The sequence below is a fragment of the Agrilus planipennis genome, unplaced genomic scaffold (genome assembly GCF_000699045.2).
Source record: "Agrilus planipennis isolate EAB-ADULT unplaced genomic scaffold, Apla_2.0 scaffold17, whole genome shotgun sequence".
NCBI lineage: Eukaryota > Metazoa > Arthropoda > Insecta > Coleoptera > Buprestidae > Agrilus > Agrilus planipennis.
The window spans coordinates 1,240,398-1,261,957 of NW_020439021.1; the positions used below are offsets into that span (position 1 = coordinate 1,240,398).

Genomic DNA, 21,560 nt, shown 5'->3' on the forward strand with positions numbered 1-21,560 from the left:
AATGTACCTATAATTTTAAATTTTCAATTGCCCCTCATTATTTAATACCAATTACTTTCTGTAATATCCAAAAAAAGCTCCCTGCTCATGTGCTTACCTCTTATCTGTAAGCTAAAATACAGATACAAACGTGAGGTATCAATTTGATTTTATATGGGATGAATACAGTGATATGCTAGGTTGTAGTGATGAGGGTTTGTATGATCCTATTTAAGGTAATTTTAAAAAAAGAAAAGAAATGATAAGGTAAAAGAGATATATTATAAGTTGATGGAATATTTCTTTTGCATTTTTGAAAAGTTAAGGTTAATTGAGAATACTTATTTTAAGTATTTTAAACCTTTATGGTCCTGTAAATGGAAGGTAACATTTTTCTTGTTTATTGTTATTTTTGAGTTTATATTTACAACTGAAAATTAATAAAGTAACAATTACAAATAAAAAAAAATGATCAACATCAAATTTTGGGTAGTACCTACTGAGAAAGTGTAGATAAAAAAAATTACGAGTCAGTTTGAAGACAACAGAAATCCGATACATAAGATAAGAGGACAAGAGGGGGTAGATATATCTAAAGCTGTTATTAAAACAGAGTAAAATAGTGAATCAATAGTACAATGCTAAAATGAAAAACGAAAGTTTATTTAACTATTAAAGCGATATTTACAATTTATCCCACTTTCGTAAGCGAAAATAATAAAAATTACAATTTGGAGCCGAATTTGTAAAAATAAAATCCCAGCAGAAATAAATTTACTGGGTATTTTAGTTGATATAACAAATTTGATTGTAATAATTAAGAAACTTGAAATAATTTTTAAAAAAGCATGTCAAAATTGAGATTATTACAAGTTGTCTAATAAATTCTACAATTTCTACGACAAATTCAGTCATTTACAATCGAAAATTGTAATTTTTTCTTTGCCATAAAAATTTAGTTTTCTCCGTGTATAAGTATAAAACTGAATTCGATTATTAAGTAATCCACTTAAAATTTGTATAATATCAATTTTTATCTTGAGACTCGTAGAAATTTATCAGGATAGAAAGTTACAAAGAAAACACAAAAAGTTTGAAGGACCCTCCAACACGTGTGTCGTAATAAAACACAACAAATAGAGGCATGTATACAATTAAAAAATGCATTCTTAAATCTACTGGTCACAAAAAAACATAAAATTAGGACGATATTCCCCGCAAAAAACCAACAGAAACGGAAAGTACCCCTTAATACACTCACCGTCACCCGTAATATACAGGGTGTTGAATAAAGTAAATGTAATGTACCCATTTAATGTTTTGTTTTAAATTTTTGACGTTATCTGTTGAAAGATAATTACTTTTTTCTGATACAATGCCTACTATTACATATAAAAGGAGAGTAGGTACCTTAAATTTTTTGAAATAAGTCTCACAGTTCACTGAAAAGTAGAATAGTAATAGTAAGTGTAACAAAAATGTGGGGACTTTTCGTCACGCTAATAGTTCTATTAACTACAGGAACGTTTTCGACTGAGGTAGGTCCTTGTAAATTTTATACGTAAGAATTTGAAAGAAAAAAAAATCTTGTAGACTTTCTTAGCTTTTTCGTTTTGGTTTGCATCTAAGATAAGCTGTTACACGATTCACAAAATTACATTTCTTATGTCTGCTTTTGTGATTCCTTATTGTTTTCTCATGCAACAGAATTAATTTATAAAATACAATATTCTAACATCATTTACTTAAAAATCTTGAATTGTTCTTGAAATTTCAAAAATTATTGAGTAGTGCATCATCATCATACCTCTACACCTCATCTCCTTCCTTTCCTGAGCTAATCTATGACATTCTAATCTGGAATTTAATTTACTTATAAATGCGTATATATTTATAAAAAGAATAGTATTTATTTCACAATTTACTGTTACTATGCAGCGTCATGTACAGATACTCTTGACATCTCTGTTAGACCAGTGATTGGCATTTTTTTGTTCCGAATTTACTCATTGAAGAGTCAGTAATTAAGAAATGCATCAAGGATGACAGTGCATCAGAAATAAATTACTTTGTTTAGGGTAAATTATTCCTTCGCCGTGGAGTACCGCCCGCCAAGCAACGTGAAACTAGAGCATCCGTAGAATGGAGTACATTTACTCAAAGAGTTGACCATTTCAACTCTTCAGACAGTAGAAGATGGCAAATGGTAAATTTTAGATCATAAAATAGTTAAAAAAATGAATATTAACTATTTNCTACACAATCATGCTTGGATGTCGATATAAATGATTTTTGAATCAATTTAGAATGCTTATTTGGCGTGTTTGATAGTAATTGTTGGTTTCGATTTACCTCTAATGATCCCAGAAAATGACACCGTTTCTCTAAAAAATTTAAAAATTCTTCAAATGTTGGAAATTCATCTGAAGGCTTAAATAATTCCCACTCATATCGCGTGCTATTGCTTAATTTAGAAGTAATTATGTAAATTAGCAGGGTATCTACGGTTGGCTGTTCAAAATTTTTTAAACTTTGTTGGATTTTTAAGATGTCATCTAACATTCTTTGTAATATTACATGTGTATCCTTTTGTATAGGTTCTAAGCTAAATAAGGCCCTAATATTATTCTGGATTATCAATTTTTTATTCTCAAAACGCTTACGTAAAATATTCCATGCTATTGTATAATTCTCTGACGATACCTTTAAAGAACGAATAGCTTGTGCAGCCTCGCCCTTCAAACATGAAATTAGATAGTAAAACTTCTGTATGTCTGATAAACTGTGGTTAGAATGAACTAGAGAACAAAAGGCGTCATGAAATTCTACCCAATTTTCGTAATCACCACTAAATGATGGTAGTGATACACTCGGAAGTTGAATTAAAGAATTATTTATGCTAGGATTTTTAATGTTGAAATCGCTGGAATTATTTTGAACAGTCACATTACCCTCATCTGAATTGAATTTTGCTAAAAACGCTTTTATGTTGTACAAAACTTCAAAATACGAATCTTCAAAGTTTGCTAACTCGTCTACATCATTATAATCATCCACTAAACTTACTAATTTATTATAAATTGTTTCGAATTCCTTTAAACTAGGTTCAAACATCGCTACACGACCTTTCAATTGGTCAACATCTTTAGGGGTTATTTCTGACTTGCCTTCAGTTTCAATTAATTTATTTTGAAGTCTGGTGACTCTCGATTTTAGGGTTGTTTTTTGACTTATGAGGAACTTTACTTCGGCCATGACTCAAATTGATGCAACTATATAGATGTTAATATATAGGAAATAGGATGAAAGGAAAGAGAGTGAAATTTCGCACTTACGATTGTTTCCTCAAATTACGATGATGCAGCTGCGGGATGTTGACACGTTCCACTATAACAGGTCGTAGTGTAGACGATGATTAAAGATGATGGTTAGTTGATTCGAATTCGACACAAAAAAAAACTATCCGGCTCGAAGGACCAATGTTACGGAGCTTGGCTCGCTTGGCGAAGGAAAAGTAAAAAAACTTATATACCTATCTTTCGCCGGTGTACTGCTGTACCACATATATTGTTCGGTAAGAACAATTAAACAACTCGAAGGACCAGCGTATGTCCGATTAATAAGATGCGTATCATTAAATACGTTTATTAACCCTATACATACACACTTAAACTTAAGATTACAAAAATGAATTGAATTTTGAAGCGATTGCTTTGATGGATGTGCTAATACTGTCTTTTCTGAACTGTTCTGTCCTTTTTTTATCTCAACCTATTTCTCCCACTTGTGTTATTTCTGTTTATGGAATTTTTCCCGGGTCACTACTCCCAACGACACTAGTCACGTACACCAAAAGGTTCGTAGCTGGATGGTACACAATGGTGTTATAATTTAGGGAAAAACCAAATTTCAAGAATACAAGGCAGATGCACTGCGAATGCAACGAAGGCGGCAATTAGAAGGATTCGGGGAAGCCCGCAGGTATAATGTCTTAACAGAATCAGAAAATAATCTTTTTACGTCAATAACAATGTCTACTACTTCAGAAGATAGGTTACTCTTTGATTACCTAATTAAAATTATCCCAGATTTTGACGGCGATAATATTCCGGTAGCACATTTCATTTCTTGTGTTGATTATGCCTACGAAAATGCTCCAGAAAGTTTGAAACCAGTGTTAGTTAGAATAGCATGTTCAAAACTACGTGGTAGGGCAGCAAATTTAATACTAAATAGAAAACTTACATTATGGCTTAGTATAAGGAACCTTTTAAATCAAAATTTTGGTTCAGAAAAATCTGTCGAAAATCTGTTTGGAGACCTGTTTAGAATTAAAAATGACAATAACGTCAAATTAACTTATAATAAAATTGCAGAAATTAGAGATAGATTAACCATAGCAGTAACCGAATCAGTTAGGAAAGACGCTTCCCCAGAAGAAGCCGTACAAGAGTTAGTTGAAAAATTATCCAAAAGTATTTTCTTAATGAATATTAGTTCAGATATAGAATTAGCTGTAAACCCGAGAGATCCGCAAGGATTAGAAGACGCGTATCTATATGCTAGGGAACAGGAAAAACGAAATAAAGAAAGAAGAAATCAAGAACAATTCCAGCTGTTTAGGTCACAAAACAAACACATAAAAACGTTACACAAACAGAAACCGAAACAGAATTTTTCAAAGTCGGAACATTCAACAAGTACTTCTAACAATAATATTAGTAACAGTAGTAATAGGGATGTAGTTTGTAGTTTTTGCAAAATCAAAGGTCACGATGTTACCTCTTGTTATAAAAAACAAAGGAAAGATAGGGAAAAATTTACGAAAACAAAGACTCAACATTTAAATAATGACAGCTCGACAGACGAATCTTCAGGAGACGAAAATCATTTAAACGATTTTCAGAGTTCCACCGAGGAGGAGGTAGAACTCAATTAATATCTAAAACCTCCAATAATAATATATTAAACATGAACGAACACGTATCATTTAAACGTATGCCGTACATTAATTTTAAACTATTAGATAAAAATTATAGGATTTTGATCGATACAGGTGCGGGAATATCCGTTATATTACCTAAGGTAGTTCCTAAAGACACTAAATTAGATCAATCTAAATTAATAGAAATTTCTGGCATTTCAGGTGAAAATTCTTGTATTAGATCGTTAGGTAAATGTAAGTTAAAACCTTTTGGAATCCCGTTTTCATTTCACGTGGCTCCCTTGAATATAGCCGCTGACGGTATTTTAGGGATGGATTTCATAAAAAAATACGGTGTAGAGATAGATTTCACTAAGAATATACTTAGACTAAACAATAAGAAATATAAAATTTTTATATCAGAAAAGAAAACGATCAATTACTTAACCATTAGTCCGCGTAGCGAATCTATTGTAAAATTAAAAACCGACTTAAAGCCAAATCAAGATTTTATCTTAAACAAGACTAACATACAAAACCTTAATTTTCCTAACTGCATTGTAAAAACTAATTCTGACAGTGAAATATTGACGACTTGCCTTAATACTACAGACGAAATAATTAATACCACCATAAAGCAAACCGACTTACAATTCGATGAGGTACCTGACTTATCAAATTCAAAATTGTTACATTTCAATTCGACATCAAATTTAAATTTCAAAGTTGAAAGACAAAAGGAAATTCAAAACTTGCTTCGTTTAGAACATCTAAATGAAGAAGAGAAAATTCATATTATTGAAATTTGTAGAGAATTTTGGGATATATTCTACCTTGAGGGCGATAAACTCACATTCGCGTCGACAATTAAACACGACATTAATACCGGTAATAATCCCCCTTCTTTTGTAAAGAGTTATCGGTATCCTAAAATTCATAAAAAGGAGGTACAGGATCAAATTAAAAAAATGTTAAACCAAAATATCATTAGACCGTCGTTTTCCCCATGGTCAAGTCCGGTATGGGTAGTACCCAAGAAGTTGGATGCTTCCGGTAAACAAAAATGGAGGGTTGTTATCGACTATCGTAAACTAAATGAAAAAACAGTTTCCGATAAGTATCCACTCCCTAACATTACGGAAATATTGGATAACTTAGGTAGGAGTTCTTATTTTACTACCCTAGATTTAACCAGCGGTTTCCATCAAATAGAGATGAACGACAGTAGTATAGAGAAAACAGCCTTTTCCACCGAGGAAGGTCATTTTGAATTTTTAAGAATGCCTTTCGGGCTAAAGAATGCGCCGTCAACATTTCAACGAGTCATGAATAATGTACTTGCAGGTTTGACAAGTCATCAGTGTTTGGTATACCTAGATGATATAGTTATTTACGGTAGCACACTGCAAGAACACAATGAAAGACTCGTCGCTGTTCTTAAACGTCTCAGAGACCACAACTTAAAAATACAGCCTGACAAGTGTGAGTTTTTGCGTAAGGAAGTGGCATATTTAGGACATCTAGTAACCCCCGATGGTATAAAGCCAAATCCCGACAAGATCAAAGTGATACAAAATTTTAGAACACCTAAAAATCAAAAAGACGTGCGGGCTTTCTTGGGTTTAACCGGGTATTATAGGCGATTCATCAATAACTATGCAAAAATCGCGAAACCACTCACACTCTTGTTAAAAAAGGACACACCATTTGTATTCTCTAACGAGTGTATTGAAAGCTTTGAAGTACTGAAAAATTTCCTTATCTCCGACCCCATTCTTCAATATCCAAATTTCGAGGAACCCTTTGTATTGACTACCGACGCATCAGGTTATGCAATTGGCGCTATTTTAAGTCAGGGCCCGATAGGTAAAGACCTACCCGTCGCCTATGCGTCTAGAACTTTGAACGGTGCGGAAACGCGTTACTCAACTATCGAACGCGAATTGCTAGCAATAGTTTGGTCGTGTAAACATTTTCGGCCGTATCTTTTCGGACGAAAATTTAAAATAGTAACCGATCATAGACCACTTACGTGGCTATTCTCTATTAAAGATCCCGGTAGTCGTCTTGCTCGTTGGCGCCTAAAGCTGGAGGAGTACGACTATGAAATCGTATACAAAAAAGGCTCCTTAAATCGTAATGCTGACGCTCTGTCTAGGATCCAAATAAAAATTCTTAATAAAAAAGAAGACTATGACCTTTCTGAAATTGATAGAGACTTACAGGAATTTATTAAAAATGCAGATATTAACGATTCCACCGAAGACCTTCAGAATCTTTTAGAGAACGTAGATGTAATCGAAAATGACGATTTACTTAATGCAATTACGACAAATGAAAATACTGATGTGACTCCTTACTCTACGATTGCAGATAACGGTTCGGCAATTTGTAGTAATGATAAAATCCCCAAAACAGACATAGACTTTGACAACTATGTAAACACTAAGGACAATTTACCAGAGACCGACCGCATTAAAATAGTTAAAGAAATAGTAGTTCCTAATGGACCACTTGTTTTCCTCGACAATCAGACAAATAAACAGTTAAACGTCATGAAGTTAGATTTTACCCATGAAAATCAAATTGATAACATTAAAATGTACTCATCTAAAAATTATGACAACTTAGAATACTTCCCTGTTAATGATGTTGAACAATCGGAAATATTTAATAAATTAATCATTATTCTTACCTCCTATGATACAGTACAAACCGACATTTTTGTTTTAAATGCAGATAAAAATACCGAACTTTTAAGTCAAATTACATACATTGCTAGTAGGTTTAATATTAAGAATAGGATAAATGTACTTTGCAAATATTTTAATCCACTCAACGAAGATCAAATCAATAATTTAATAAAAGAAAATCACACACCTGCCATATTTGGTCATAAAGGAATAAATGAAACAGTTTTAAAATTACAAGAAAAATTCTTTTGGACTAATATGCAAAAAGATGTAACTCGTTTTATACACTCGTGCGAAATCTGTCAAAAAGCTAAGACAGTTAGGCGAAATTATGAGAGTCCGCTCACGTTAGTATCAGTTCCGAATAAACCGTTTGAACGAATAGATATAGATTTGATGGATATTTCTATCGAGAAAAATACCTTTCATGTTCTTACAATGCAAGATCAACTTACTAAATTTGTTCAAGCCTATCCGTTAAAAGACAAAACAGCTAAAGAAATGACCAAAGCTTTAATTAAATCCTTTCAGAACTTCGGTTTTCCCGAACGGCTACATTCGGATCAAGGTTGCGAATTTTTAAATAAAACACTCCGTAACTTAGAAAAATTACTCAAAATTGATCATACATTTTCTGTTTCTTACCACCCAAAAAGTAATGGTTCAATAGAAAGGTTTCACGCGACTCTTAAAGACACGATTCGTACCTATTTGCTCAATGAAAATAATAATATTGACTTATGGAAAACAGCGTTAAGGTTCGCGGTATTAAGTTATAACACTTCCAAACATAAGGGAACAAAATTTACACCGTTCGAACTTTTGTTTGGTTTTAAACACCAAAATATAAATTACCCTCGCGAATTAAAGGAAATCTTAGCTGATGATTACCTAAGAAATTTGAAAGAAACATTAGATATAGCTCGAAACAAAGCGAAAGAAAACTTAACTTCATTTAAAGAGACTACAAAAGCAAAACACGATGAGAAACTGAAACCGTTACCTGAATATAAGTTAGGTGATAAAGTACTCTTAAGAAACTTAATTATAAACAAAAAAACTAATGAAGCTTTATGGGAAGGTCCATATGATATTATTAAAATAATAGGTCCAAAGAACTTTGAAATTTCCAAACGCAAACGTAATAGAAATGCAATAGTCAATATCGAACAAATAAAACCGTTTATTAACAATTAAACTTTGTTGCAGGGCAATAACAGCCATAAACCCCATTAAAATTACACCCCTAAACAATACAGGCCTCTACTACCACAACTTAGGACCCATGTCAAGTTCATACACACAATGGAAACTAATAATTTACACCGATATAAAACCATTATTTCGACAGTTAGAGACAATTCATTCTTATAATAATAGACTAAAAGCTTTAGGAACAAATTCAGTTCAATTAGATTTTAAATCTCGTCATCAACTAATAATAGATACGGAAATCTCATATTTAGAAAACGATATTAATGACATAGTTAGTTCATTCCCCTCACGGCGCATTAAACGTGCATGGATGTCAATATTTGGTAGAGCAATGCATACGATTTTTGGGACGTTAGACGAAACAAACGAAAAGTTTTATAATGAAGCGATCGATCAGTTACAAGAATCAAACAAGGAAACTCTTAAATTAATGGGCGAACAATCTCACATTACTAAAGCTACTTTAAAAACATTAAACGACACCTTTTCGAAAATTAACTCAAACGAAAAAACAATCGAACTCAATTTTCAAAAATTAGGTAATTGGTCTAAATCAGTAGATAACGAAATTAACAGATTCAAATTTATAACTAATCTGATTAATACGGCTCAATTAATACAAGAAATGATTTTTATTTTAAAGACAGAAACCTCAAAGATTTTAAATACGTTGACGTATGCGAGGATTGGCTTGCTGCATCCGGAAATGATAAGTCCGAAAGTTTTGCAAGACCAACTGAAATTCATAAAGAGTCAACTATCTTCTGATGACATATTGCCATTCGAAATAGACATTCAAAATATACATAAATATTATGCTATAATAAAACCTTCAATATTTTTGCTTGATTCTAAAATAGTTACAGATCTCGAGATTCCTTTAGTCTCAAATATTGTATTAGAACTTTATAGACTCTATCCTTATCCTTCCTATAATATTAAAAATAACATCTACCAAACAATTATTCCTCTTAACCCTTATTTGGCTGTCGACATTTATGGTACAACATGGGCAGAAATAGAAAATATTAATGACTGCATCGATATAGAAGGAGTTTGGATTTGTAAGAATGTTAATCCACAACCCATATCTTCGACGAGCCGCTGTGAAGTCAAACTGTTTAAAAACAGTAAAATGCCTGAAGAATGTGAAGTCCTACACCTGAAGTTACAAGAAGAACTATTACAGAAAGTGGCTGATAACCTTTGGTTGTTTTACGCAACGTCAAATGGAAGCTTAATGGTCCATTGTCCGCAGAGCGACCTCCAGAAAATTCCCTTGGTTGCATCCTCATTTATTCAGCTCGAGACCGGCTGTGTAGGATATCTAAATAACGGAATACGTATCACTGCCAATGAAAAACAAACATCCAATGTAACGACGAATGTTACACTACCAGATATTCCAGAAGATTGCTGTATTCCTAATTTACATCAAATTAAACATGTCAACGTCGAACCTCTACACATGAAATTATTCAAACAACAAGATATCAAAATAGCTGAAGAGAAATTGCGACAATTTGATGGAAACATACGAGACCAGCTAAAGAAGCCCCTTCTGCAAATTCGGAGCAACTGGACCTATACAATCTTTGCAACAATATGTGGACTTTTATTAACAATTTTATTGTGTTGGTGTTGTTGTCCGGGATGTTTAAAACTATTTACCCCCTGGAAACGAGTGAAGTGCTGTGCTGTCGCTAATAATCCGTGTGTGAAAATATTTAACTTTAACGACGCTAGAAGAACAAACAGGATTACTGTAACCCCATCATTACCATCAACCGATGAATCTTCTTATCAAAACACCAGTATCGGCGAAACACAACAAGAGATCCCGATGAAAACTTTTACCAGACCGATAAGGAAAAATCAATATCCGTTTGATAAAGTTGTTCTCTGAATACGATTTTGTAATATTAATATTAATATTTAATAATGCTTCTTAATCTAGGTATTAGAATAACGTATTTTCTTAGTTTAAGATTATCTTGTTTTATTATNGAAGGTGGTCCCATGTTCGTATTTATAGGGGGTGAATGGACTATTTCAACAGGTTGGATTACGTCAGGACTATTTTTTGATATAGCCCAAATGCAATATATTATCTGGAGACATGTCGTAGTGGTTAATCAGGACAAAAATTTAAAGAAAAACACGAGAAAAAAATTGAATGACGCACTAGCAACTGACTCGTGTATCTTGAGATAACTATAATGATTTCTAACTTACAATTAAACGCGCACAGTATGATACTAATAAAAACATATCATCATCATCATAAGATCGTCAGTCCTAAGATTGGTTGGACACGCACCTTTCGCAGTTCCCTAAAATTAGAACATCCCACATCCTTAACTATTTGCGAACAGTAATCTAATCTAGGTCTACCTCTACTCCTCTTAACTCCTGTTTCTGCCTCTAAAAACATATGACTTTAAATATTGGTATGTTAAAAACCAATACAAACTGAAAACACGAAAAAAACTACGATAGTTAAGCATATTAAGGGATTAAGTGTAATGTAGCAATTTAAATATTACGACATTTTAAGTATTTGACATTATCAATTTCAAGATAATTCCTTATTTTCTGATACAATAGTGCTATATATAAAAGGAAAGTAGGTACATATACAGTTTTTGAACAGTCTTACTGTTTAACGAAAAATAAAAGAGTAAGTCAATAATAAGTGTAACAAAAATGTGGAGACTTTTCGGTATACTAATACCTTTATTGGCTACAGGAAAATTTTTGGTTGAGGTTTGTCCTTGGAGATTTTAAACGTAAAAATGTAAAATCTTGAAATTATTCAAAAAATTTTGTTAAGTATGACTATAGTTCTAGACATTCTTCTTATGTGTTTTCTTGGGATTTCTCTTTCATTCTCTATTTCACTACAAAAATTCTTTAGGGTAAAATATCATTCCTCCGCCACGGAATACCGCCGGCTAAGGAACCTGAAATTAGAACATCACCCGAATGGGGTACAATTACTCAAAAAGTTGACCATTTTAACCCCGCAGACAACAGAACGTGGAAAATGGTAAATTTTAAACTTTAAAATATTTAAAAAAAAATAATCTTAACTGTTTTATAACCCGACTAGAAATCTTCGAAATTCTGTTAAACCTAAATACTCTAATTTCTTTGATGCTTTCGTATACTGCCAAAGGGTAGTCAAAAATAATGTTTAAACTTAAATAGAAGTTTAAGTTCTCATCTAAAACTAAAAGTTAAGTTTTAAAATAATAAATTTAAAAATTGCGACTGGGAATGAAATCAAAATCAAAATCTGATCCTTTTCAATGAATTCTATATAACTGATAAAAAGATAAGAAGAATTAATTTTTTCTTAAAAATTCATTACCCATTAATTTAAAGAAAAGTTGACAGTAAAATCTTCGGGTACCTATTTTTGAATGTAATTCTCTGTTTAGAGATATGTACAAAATAGCGACTTTTATCAACAAGGTGCCCCGATGTTCGTAATTATAGGAGGCGAATGGACAATTTCAACAGACTGGACTATGGTAGGGCTCTTTGGCACAAAGGCATTTTATTCTATACAGAACACAGATATTATGGCGAAAGTTACCCAATAAGGTACCTGAATAACATTTATATTCTTTATTTTATTATTTTCCATTTTCATTTTCGCGACTCGCTTACTGCTTTCTTTCACTACGATTAATTGCAAGTTGTTATTGTTAATTTGGTATTTTGTTGTTTATTTCCTAGAGATCTAAATACCTCCAGTTTGAAATACTTGTCTGTTGATCAAGCTCTAGAAGACCTGAAGTATTTTATTGAGTACCAAAAGCAAAACATTCCAGGACTTCAAAACAGTATAGTAAGTAATGAACATTGCATCATTACAACTGGTCCACAAAAGAGCTTTAAAAAAAGAACACAACTAAAAACTCATCTTTACATTATATTTAATTGCTATTCAGTATATAGTAAACCAATTAAAGTGAGTTTCAATTAGACCTATCCAGATTATACACTTGTTTCTTCAAAGGACTTTCAGTATTATGTAATAGCACCTACCTATGTATGTCTTCTATTTTCTTCTAAACTTTTGATCCGATTTTCATTTTTTGTTCACTTATATGATCACCGTATTCCAGAAAAGGTTTTAGTGCCTATTAGTACAATGCATCAACTTTTACTATTAGGTACTAGATATTTATATTAATAGTATACCGAGCACCTTCTCCATATTTTTAATAAAAAGTAAAAACAAGAGACCATTATTTACGAGTGACTTAGATATGGAAAAGGAGAGAAAGCAAAAAGCTTTACGAGCAAATACAACCATGGAAGATACTCTCGAGATAAAGAAGCCAAATATGTGTAGATTAGATATACATGGGTTTGAGAAAAATTTCTGCCTATTACTATTTAATACATGGATTTTGATTCGCTTTTGCGAAGAGAAATATTCAAAAATCAATTTTTAAATATTAGTGAAAACAACAACAAATGCTGTATCCTTTACTGAGCATGGAAAAATGCAATGATAAATTTCTCTTTTAAGAAAATTTATCGATAATCCTGTATGGAATACAAACCACCCATCCCTCAGTTTAACCGTGCTTTTCTCAGTTGTATTCGCCTGTATCAACAGAAAATTAATTTTATAATAAATATTAGGTGGTAGTTCGAGGTTCATCGTATGCAGGATCCTTAGCAACATGGGGAAGAGAAAAATATCCTAATGTAATAGATATTGCTTATTCTTCCAGTGGTCCTTTATATGCCAAAGCAAATTTCACAGGTAACTAAAGACTAACATATAAACATTCGTATGCAATTAAATATGGAAAAGTAAAAATTGAGACATTCGTCTGTGATTATAAAATATGAAGCATTTGTCATTTTTCTGTAGAATATTTTGAAGTTGTGGAAGAAACCATACGTCTTGTCTCCCCAACATGTCTGGAACTAATCAGAAATGCCATGGTTAAAATACTGGGAATGTTAAAAACTCGAGAGGGTATTGCTAAATTATCAAAACAGTTTAAGTGGGTATTACATTTATTTATGTTTTATTACATTAAAGAAGTACCTTTGGGGAAGACAACACTCAAATAGTGTTTTTAATTTCTTTTCTAGTACTTGTGATCCTCTAAATGGTTCAGTAGATCCATATAGATCATATTTTCTTAGCTCCGTTGTGTCATCCATTGGTGTTACAGTTCAGTTTGCGCGGCCAGGCGATGTATCGGCTGTGTGTAGAACCCTGGAAAATCAAACAGGTTCTGATATAGAAAAATTATCTAAGTATGATGCAACGGTCTACGGGTGTATAGATTCTTATGACGATATGATAGAAACTCTTTCTGATACTCAAGCAGGAACAAACGACGATAGTAAGTTTAAAACCAATGAGGGTTAGTTGGAGAACTTACCTCATAAACACGATACCAAATTTTTAATTGCTACTGTATATCGAAATTTATAGTTAACTAATTGTTTTATTCATCATCATAAGGTCGTCAGTCCTAAAACTGATTGGACAGGCACCTCCACTCTTTTATATCTTGAGGTAATCTTCGCATTTCCCTAAAACTAGAACAATCTAGGTCTACCTCTACCCCTCCTAACTCTCCCGTTTCTGCCTCTAATATGTCTCTGACTAGACCTTCATGCCTGAGAAAGTGTCTTCCTAACCTTCTTTTTGAATTCCAAAGAGTCCTCTCCTATTCTTTCTAATACCTCTTTATTTCTAACCTTCTCTATCCACGGTATCCTCATCATTCGCCTATAACACCACATTATAACGCTTTCAACCCTTTCCATGTTTCGCACCCGTACAGCGCCGCGCTCCAAACATACATCTTTAACAATCTTTTTTGAATTTCTAAATTAACCGTTCGCGAAGAAGTGACTTTTTTTATTAAAGGCGACACGACCCTGCGCTATCCTCTGCTTTATATACCTACTATTCCTTCCGTCCTGACTTATCTGACTTCCTAGATATCTAAAATCGGCCACTAATTTTTCGTCTCCTATCTTTATATTCGCTCTTTACCTACTTTTTCTTCCCTTGCACACAAGTATTTTTCTTTTACTTTTGTTTATTTTCATACAGTACTGTTTTGTCAATACCGCTTCCATTTTATTTAAAACTATCTCTAACTCCTTCTTGTTAGATATTAATACTGCTATATCATCTGCAAATCCAAACATACTAATCTTTTGCCCTGTCTCCACTCCAGAACTCTCCAGCTTCGGGCCAACAGACTTCACTAATGCCTACTATATCCAATTCTAATCGTTATATTACTTTTGATAAAATTATGAGATGCATACTGTAGTGACTGGTCAATTTAACGAAAACTCTTGATCGAAGAAAATACAGATGGGATTGAATTGATTAATTCGGTTAATTATGCCCCTCATATTTGTTTCCAGTTTTTGTTAGTAATAAGAAATAATGAGATATTAGAAAACTCGAAATTCCATATCCAGTGTTTTTACAAATGAATTACTGTAATTAGTTTGGATTAGGCAAAAGATATGTTATAAACTCTAAAAAGGCATTAATTACATCTTTTCTTTTATTTAAGCTCGTCAATGGACGTATCAATTGTGTAATGAATTTGGTTGGTTTCAAACACATGGTTTTGGTAACTCATTTACAGTAGATATGTATTATCACATGTGCCGCGACCTTTTTGGTAAAGAGTAAGTAAAAAGTAAAAATTCTCAAAATTAGTGATCCCTACTGGAGAAACCATTACCAAGAAATGTTTACCTCATTTTGAAATTAATATAATAAATTAAAAGGTCGAATGCAATTTAAATAACTTTTAGATTTGACTCTAAGAGGGTTAATTCCGGAATTCAACGAACAAATTCGTTGTATGGTGGCAGAGAGCCGAATGTAACACGGCTTGTTACATGCCATGGTACGGGGGACCCGTGGTACAAAATGGGATTACTGCGTAATTTAAACAAGGATGTAGTTACGATTATTGTTAACGGCACGTCACATTCTGGCGATTTGGACTCCATTAGTGATGCAGATTCCGATGAGATGAAACGGGCTAAAACCAGGATTATGAATACAATAAGTGCCTGGATAAATGAGATAAAGAGAAACGGTAAATGAACAATAAAACAAATCCAATAAAACAATTTGTTTGTAATAAGTGAAATATCACGATAACAAATAAAAAATAAAAAGTGAATAGTCCAATTCACTCCTGTCTACCTTCTATTCAAGTCTGTAATGTTTCATCAAACTTACATCCAAGGCGAAACGTTGGTGGTTGATTTTACAATAAAAATCCCTTTTACCCTACCTGGCTTTGGTTCAAATATAAAAATCAGATATTACAAGATTAAGTTAATGGATAAAGATAAATGAATTCTCTCATCAATCAATTTTTAAGTACCAAAGAATAGATATTGCATGTTTTATCAACCGAAACTTAATTCATTATTCTTTGATGCATTAACATTATTTAGATATTTCCAAATATATAAATGGAGATTTTTTCCATATGAGCTTCACTTTTCAGTGGACTAATAATAAGTGCAAAAGTGATACTAAGAAAAATGTGGGGATTTTTATGTTCACTACTTGTCTTGGCTACAGGGACGTTTTCAATTGAGGTGCGTCCTGTAAAATTTTAAGTGTTAATAATTTTATCTGGCTTAACATTAGTTTATTTACCAGACAATTTGTTAAATATAGCCTGTGGTTTTAAGAAGTTACATTTCAAAAGTTATTTGTAGTGTATGACAGCATTATCTGAAAAATATTTTTTATGCAAATTTTTGTTTATATTCGGAATCGCAGTATTTATGAAAAGGGTAATGTTTAATTCTCAAATCCAAGCAACTAAACGGTACTATTATCTAGTAATAAGTAATAGCATTAGGTATATACACTACTGGCGAGTTTGAGAACCGACCATAGGGATTTTCTATTGCAAAAAATCATCAAAGGCAGAATTATCTTTTGATAAATAAAATTTTTTAATTTCGGTTAGTTTAGTATAGTTTTCAAAAAAGAAGGTTATAGTTTCAAATAGTTGTGGTTGAAAAAACATATTCTACAAGTTCACCAAAATATGCATTTTAACTCGTACAACATAAAAATAAAAACCACCGACAAAGAAATTTTTAATTTGGATGTTCGCTGAACATTTTTCCTTACCAATATGAAATAAGGTAAAATGTTATTTATATATATGAGAAGATGGTTGTATCATATCGTATTTTTCAAAATATGATGACGCCCTTTGACGAGTATATGGTAATACATTTTTCATCTTTTGATATATACATTTTATATGCATGGTTTCTACAGATGGAATCATGTCGATAGCAGTTATCAAAAACTAAACAGCGCGGCATTAAAAAAACGTTAATCTTCATTAAGATGATTTGCTAACATAATCCAAGAAACCCCTAGTATTATAGATACCGTTGAAAAATTTATGATAATCTTCTTTAGATGGCTCCCTAGCTAAAATTTATCTTTTTATCATACGATATTACTGAGTAAAACTCCTTACTTACAGTGTTAAAAAATCAAGCACGTCCAATCCTATAAAAACTTTTTAATCTCTAACGAAAGATAAATAAATGTGTATATATAATAATAATGGACGTCAATCTTACAGTCTGATTTATTGATCACTGGATCGATTTCTCCAATCACTATCCCAATGAAACAAAATTATATGTTTTCTATCTCATATTTAGAACGAAATATTATATATCCGACATGGAATACCGCCGGCCAGGGAACCTGAAATTAGAACATCACCCCAATGGTTTAGACTTACTCAAAGAGTTGACCATTTCAATCCAGCAGACAACAGAACTTGGCAAATGGTATTTTACATTTTAAAATAACTACAAGATGTTCATTTTAACTGTCATATGAAATATCAAAAGCAAAATCGAATTTCTTAACTAATTCTACTTAGCCGGATAAAACGATGAAAAGAATTAATTTTTTGTCTCAAAACTTTGAGCAAATGTTGAAGCTGACATATTAATTATTAGAAGTTATTATAATTTTTTAATATAAAGCTTTGTTTAGAGATATATACAAAATAACGCCTTTTATGAAGAAGGTGGTCCCATGTTCGTATTTATAGGGGGTGAATGGACTATTTCAACAGGTTGGATTACGTCAGGACTATTTTTTGATATAGCCCAAATGCATAATGCCACTTTATTCTACACGGAACACAGATTTTATGGAGGCAGTTATCCAATAAAGTTAGTAACCTTTACATTCTTTAAGGTATCTCTACCACAAGGGGGCAAATTTTGTGGGGACGTTAGGAAATTGTGTCAATGACGACTTTATTTTATAAGTGTTGATACTTAGATATCTATTAAAAATTAAAATTTTTATCTTTTTTTGCAATTTTAAAATCAATGCTATAGAATATTAATCAAGAAGTTCTTTTGTTCTCAACATTGTTACTCGACCAATATGCTACTGCATTTTCAAATTCAATCAGTATTTTCTTTACACAAACTATTAATCCATTCAACTCATTTTCGTAAGAACATGAAATCATTCATACTTTAATTCTGCTACTCCAAATTTTCATTTCAATTCAGTAACAAAATTTTTCATACTCATCATCTGTTAATTTTCGTACTACCACTAATTATACAAAAAAAATTTTCCATTTTCACATTCGCTAACTACATTGTTTAGCTGGGATTATTCTTTCTCAGAGATTTGTGTAGGCAAATCTTTTATACTTTTTCATTTATTGTTTATTTCGTAGCAATTTAGAGACCGACAGTTTGAAATACTTGTCCGCTGATCAAGCTCTAGCAGACCTTACGTATTTTATTGAGTATCAAAAGCAAAATACACCGGGGCTTCAAAATAGTACAGTAAGTAAAGAGCAACTACGTATCTAATTACCTAAATGTTGTAGTATCTTCTCCGCCATTTTTCCTTATTAGGGCATCAACAAGAGTACCTAAATACTGTACCAGTGTAATATTTATTTGTGAAACTATCCATGTCTTTGATTTAATTTATTTTATTGAAAATTTATCACAAACAGTTTAGGGCGTCGTCATTTTTTAAATTCTCTCAGCTGTGTTAGCATATATTAAACTTAGATTATGCAAAAAGAAAATTAGTTTCGTATTAATGTTTAGGTGGTAGTTGCTGGTTCATCATACGCAGGAACTTTAGCAACATGGGCAAAATTAAAATATCCTCATATAGTAGACATTGCTTATTGTTCGAGTGGCCCTTTACACGCCAAAGCTGATTTCACAGGTAAAGAAAAAGACCAACAACGCATAACTATTATATGTGTATTATAAATAGAAGTATTTCAAATAAATCACATTTCTGAAAATACGTAATATACAAAATACCAAGCAATTGCCAACTTTCGTTAGAATATTTTGATGTTGTGGAAGAAACTCTACGTCTTGCTTCCCCAACTTGTCCAGAAGTAATCAGAAGAGCCATGAGCGAAGCAATGGAAATGCTAGAAACTCCAGAGGGTTCTGCCAACTTTTCACGAATATTTCGGTAAATATTCCTTTTATTTATGTATAGGTACCTACTCTCAAACAAAAAGGTACCTTTATATACATATATTTGAATTAGAAAGGAAATTGGTTAATCTTTTTTGTAACTTGCATTTGTAGTTCGTGTAACCCTGTAAATGGTTCAGTAGAACCAGATAGGTCTTATTTCCTTACAAGTCTTTCATCACCATTTGCTAATGCAGTTCAAACTGCTCAACCTGGCGATTTGGTGTCCGTGTGTGAACGCCTCGAGAATCACACAGGGTCTGATGTAGAAAAACTGGCTAACTACATAGTACCACAAGGATCATGTATATGGACTTATGACTTTTTTAAAGACTATTATTCTGGAACACAAATTATAGGAACAAACAGATGTACGTAATCATCTTTTATCAGTATAAATAATAAATAATTAAATAAGATTGAAATGATGTCTGAAAATTTTAATGTGTTGTGGAAGAAACCAAAAGAGAACCAAAAGTCATCATACAGAAGTATTAGTAGAAATTTTGTTTATTAGCATTATTCAGAATTTGGGAAACGAAAATAGTAGTTTTAGTGTTTTACAAAATTCAACGATCCCAAAATTGATTTTGGTTAAAATTGGCAATGCTGGGGGACGGATGTTCTAGTTTTAGGAAAAGATTAGCTGAGGATAGAAAAGAGTGAAGATGCGTGCCTAAACAGTCTTAGGACTGACGACCCTAGGATGATGATGATGATAATAAAGTGGGCGAATATCTATTAAAAATAAAACTATTCCTTTTCCTACAAATAGACACTTATTACTTATTACTTATTATTTTCGTTTTATTTAAGTACGTCAATGGCTTTATCAAACATGTACTGAATATGGTTGGTATCAAACACAAGCTTTTGGGAACACGTTTACAATAGATCTGTATTATCAAATTTGTATTGATCTTTTTGGAGAAGTGTAAGTAAAAACTTTTCATAATAACAAATTAGCACCCCGTACAATTCGCGTTTTTTTTGGCTATTTGGCAGTCAAAAAAATGAAAATTTAATCCTAAGATGATTTGCTAACATAATCCAAGAAACCCCTAGTATTATAGATACCGTTGAAAAATTTATGATAATCTTCTTTAGATGGCTCCCTAGCTAAAATTTATCTTTTTATCATACGATATTACTGAGTAAAACTCCTTACTTACAGTGTTAAAAAATCAAGCACGTCCAATCCTATAAAAACTTTTTAATCTCTAACGAAAGATAAATAAATGTGTATATATAATAATAATGGACGTCAATCTTACAGTCTGATTTATTGATCACTGGATCGATTTCTCCAATCACTATCCCAATGAAACAAAATTATATGTTTTCTATCTCATATTTAGAACGAAATATTATATATCCGACATGGAATACCGCCGGCCAGGGAACCTGAAATTAGAACATCACCCCAATGGTTTAGACTTACTCAAAGAGTTGACCATTTCAATCCAGCAGACAACAGAACTTGGCAAATGGTATTTTACATTTTAAAATAACTACAAGATGTTCATTTTAACTGTCATATGAAATATCAAAAGCAAAATCGAATTTCTTAACTAATTCTACTTAGCCGGATAAAACGATGAAAAGAATTAATTTTTTGTCTCAAAACTTTGAGCAAATGTTGAAGCTGACATATTAATTATTAGAAGTTATTATAATTTTTTAATATAAAGCTTTGTTTAGAGATATATACAAAATAACGAGTTTTATGAAGAAGGGCGCCCCATGTTCGTGTTTATAGGGGGCGAATGGAATATAACAGCAGGATGGATTACATCAGGACTGTTTGTTGATATAGCCCGATTACACAATGCCATTTTATTCCACACAGAGCATAGATTTTATGGTAACAGTTATCCAATAGGGTAAAAATGATTTACATTCTTTAATTTACCTTTTAAGTAATGTGTATCTAGTCAGATTAAAATTAGACAAAGGCCTTTTCCATTTTCACATTCGTAATTCGCTTACTTTCCATTATACTTTTTCTTAATTACAACGTATTATTAAATTGTGGTAAGATCTTGTGTACACCAATCTCTTATAATTAATTATTTATTTAATAGTGACTTAACGACCGACAGTTTAAAATACTTGTCTGTTGATCAAGCTCTAGCAGACCTTGCGTATTTCATTGACTATCAAAAGAAAAACATACCAGGACTTCGAAACAGTAC

The 21,560-nt window shown here is 32.1% G+C and overlaps 1 protein-coding gene and 1 pseudogene across 1 annotated transcript in view; both read left to right on the plus strand.

The window, feature by feature from the left end:
• Positions 1-1,391: 1,391 nt before the first annotated feature.
• Positions 1,392-15,967, plus strand: LOC108744431 (annotated as a pseudogene).
• Positions 15,968-16,342: 375 nt separating this feature from the next.
• LOC108744430 (putative serine protease K12H4.7) overlaps positions 16,343-21,560 on the plus strand; it is a 10,747-nt gene continuing 5,529 nt past the window's right edge. Inside the window, exons 1-8 of the mRNA XM_018480185.1 lie at positions 16,343-16,443; positions 17,542-17,673; positions 17,885-18,066; positions 18,591-18,702; positions 18,976-19,099; positions 19,225-19,360; positions 19,480-19,736; positions 20,182-20,299. Of these exons, the coding sequence (XP_018335687.1) occupies positions 16,387-16,443; positions 17,542-17,673; positions 17,885-18,066; positions 18,591-18,702; positions 18,976-19,099; positions 19,225-19,360; positions 19,480-19,736; positions 20,182-20,299 (1,118 nt within the window). The 5' untranslated portion in view covers positions 16,343-16,386. The remainder of the gene's footprint in view (positions 16,444-17,541; positions 17,674-17,884; positions 18,067-18,590; positions 18,703-18,975; positions 19,100-19,224; positions 19,361-19,479; positions 19,737-20,181; positions 20,300-21,560) is intronic.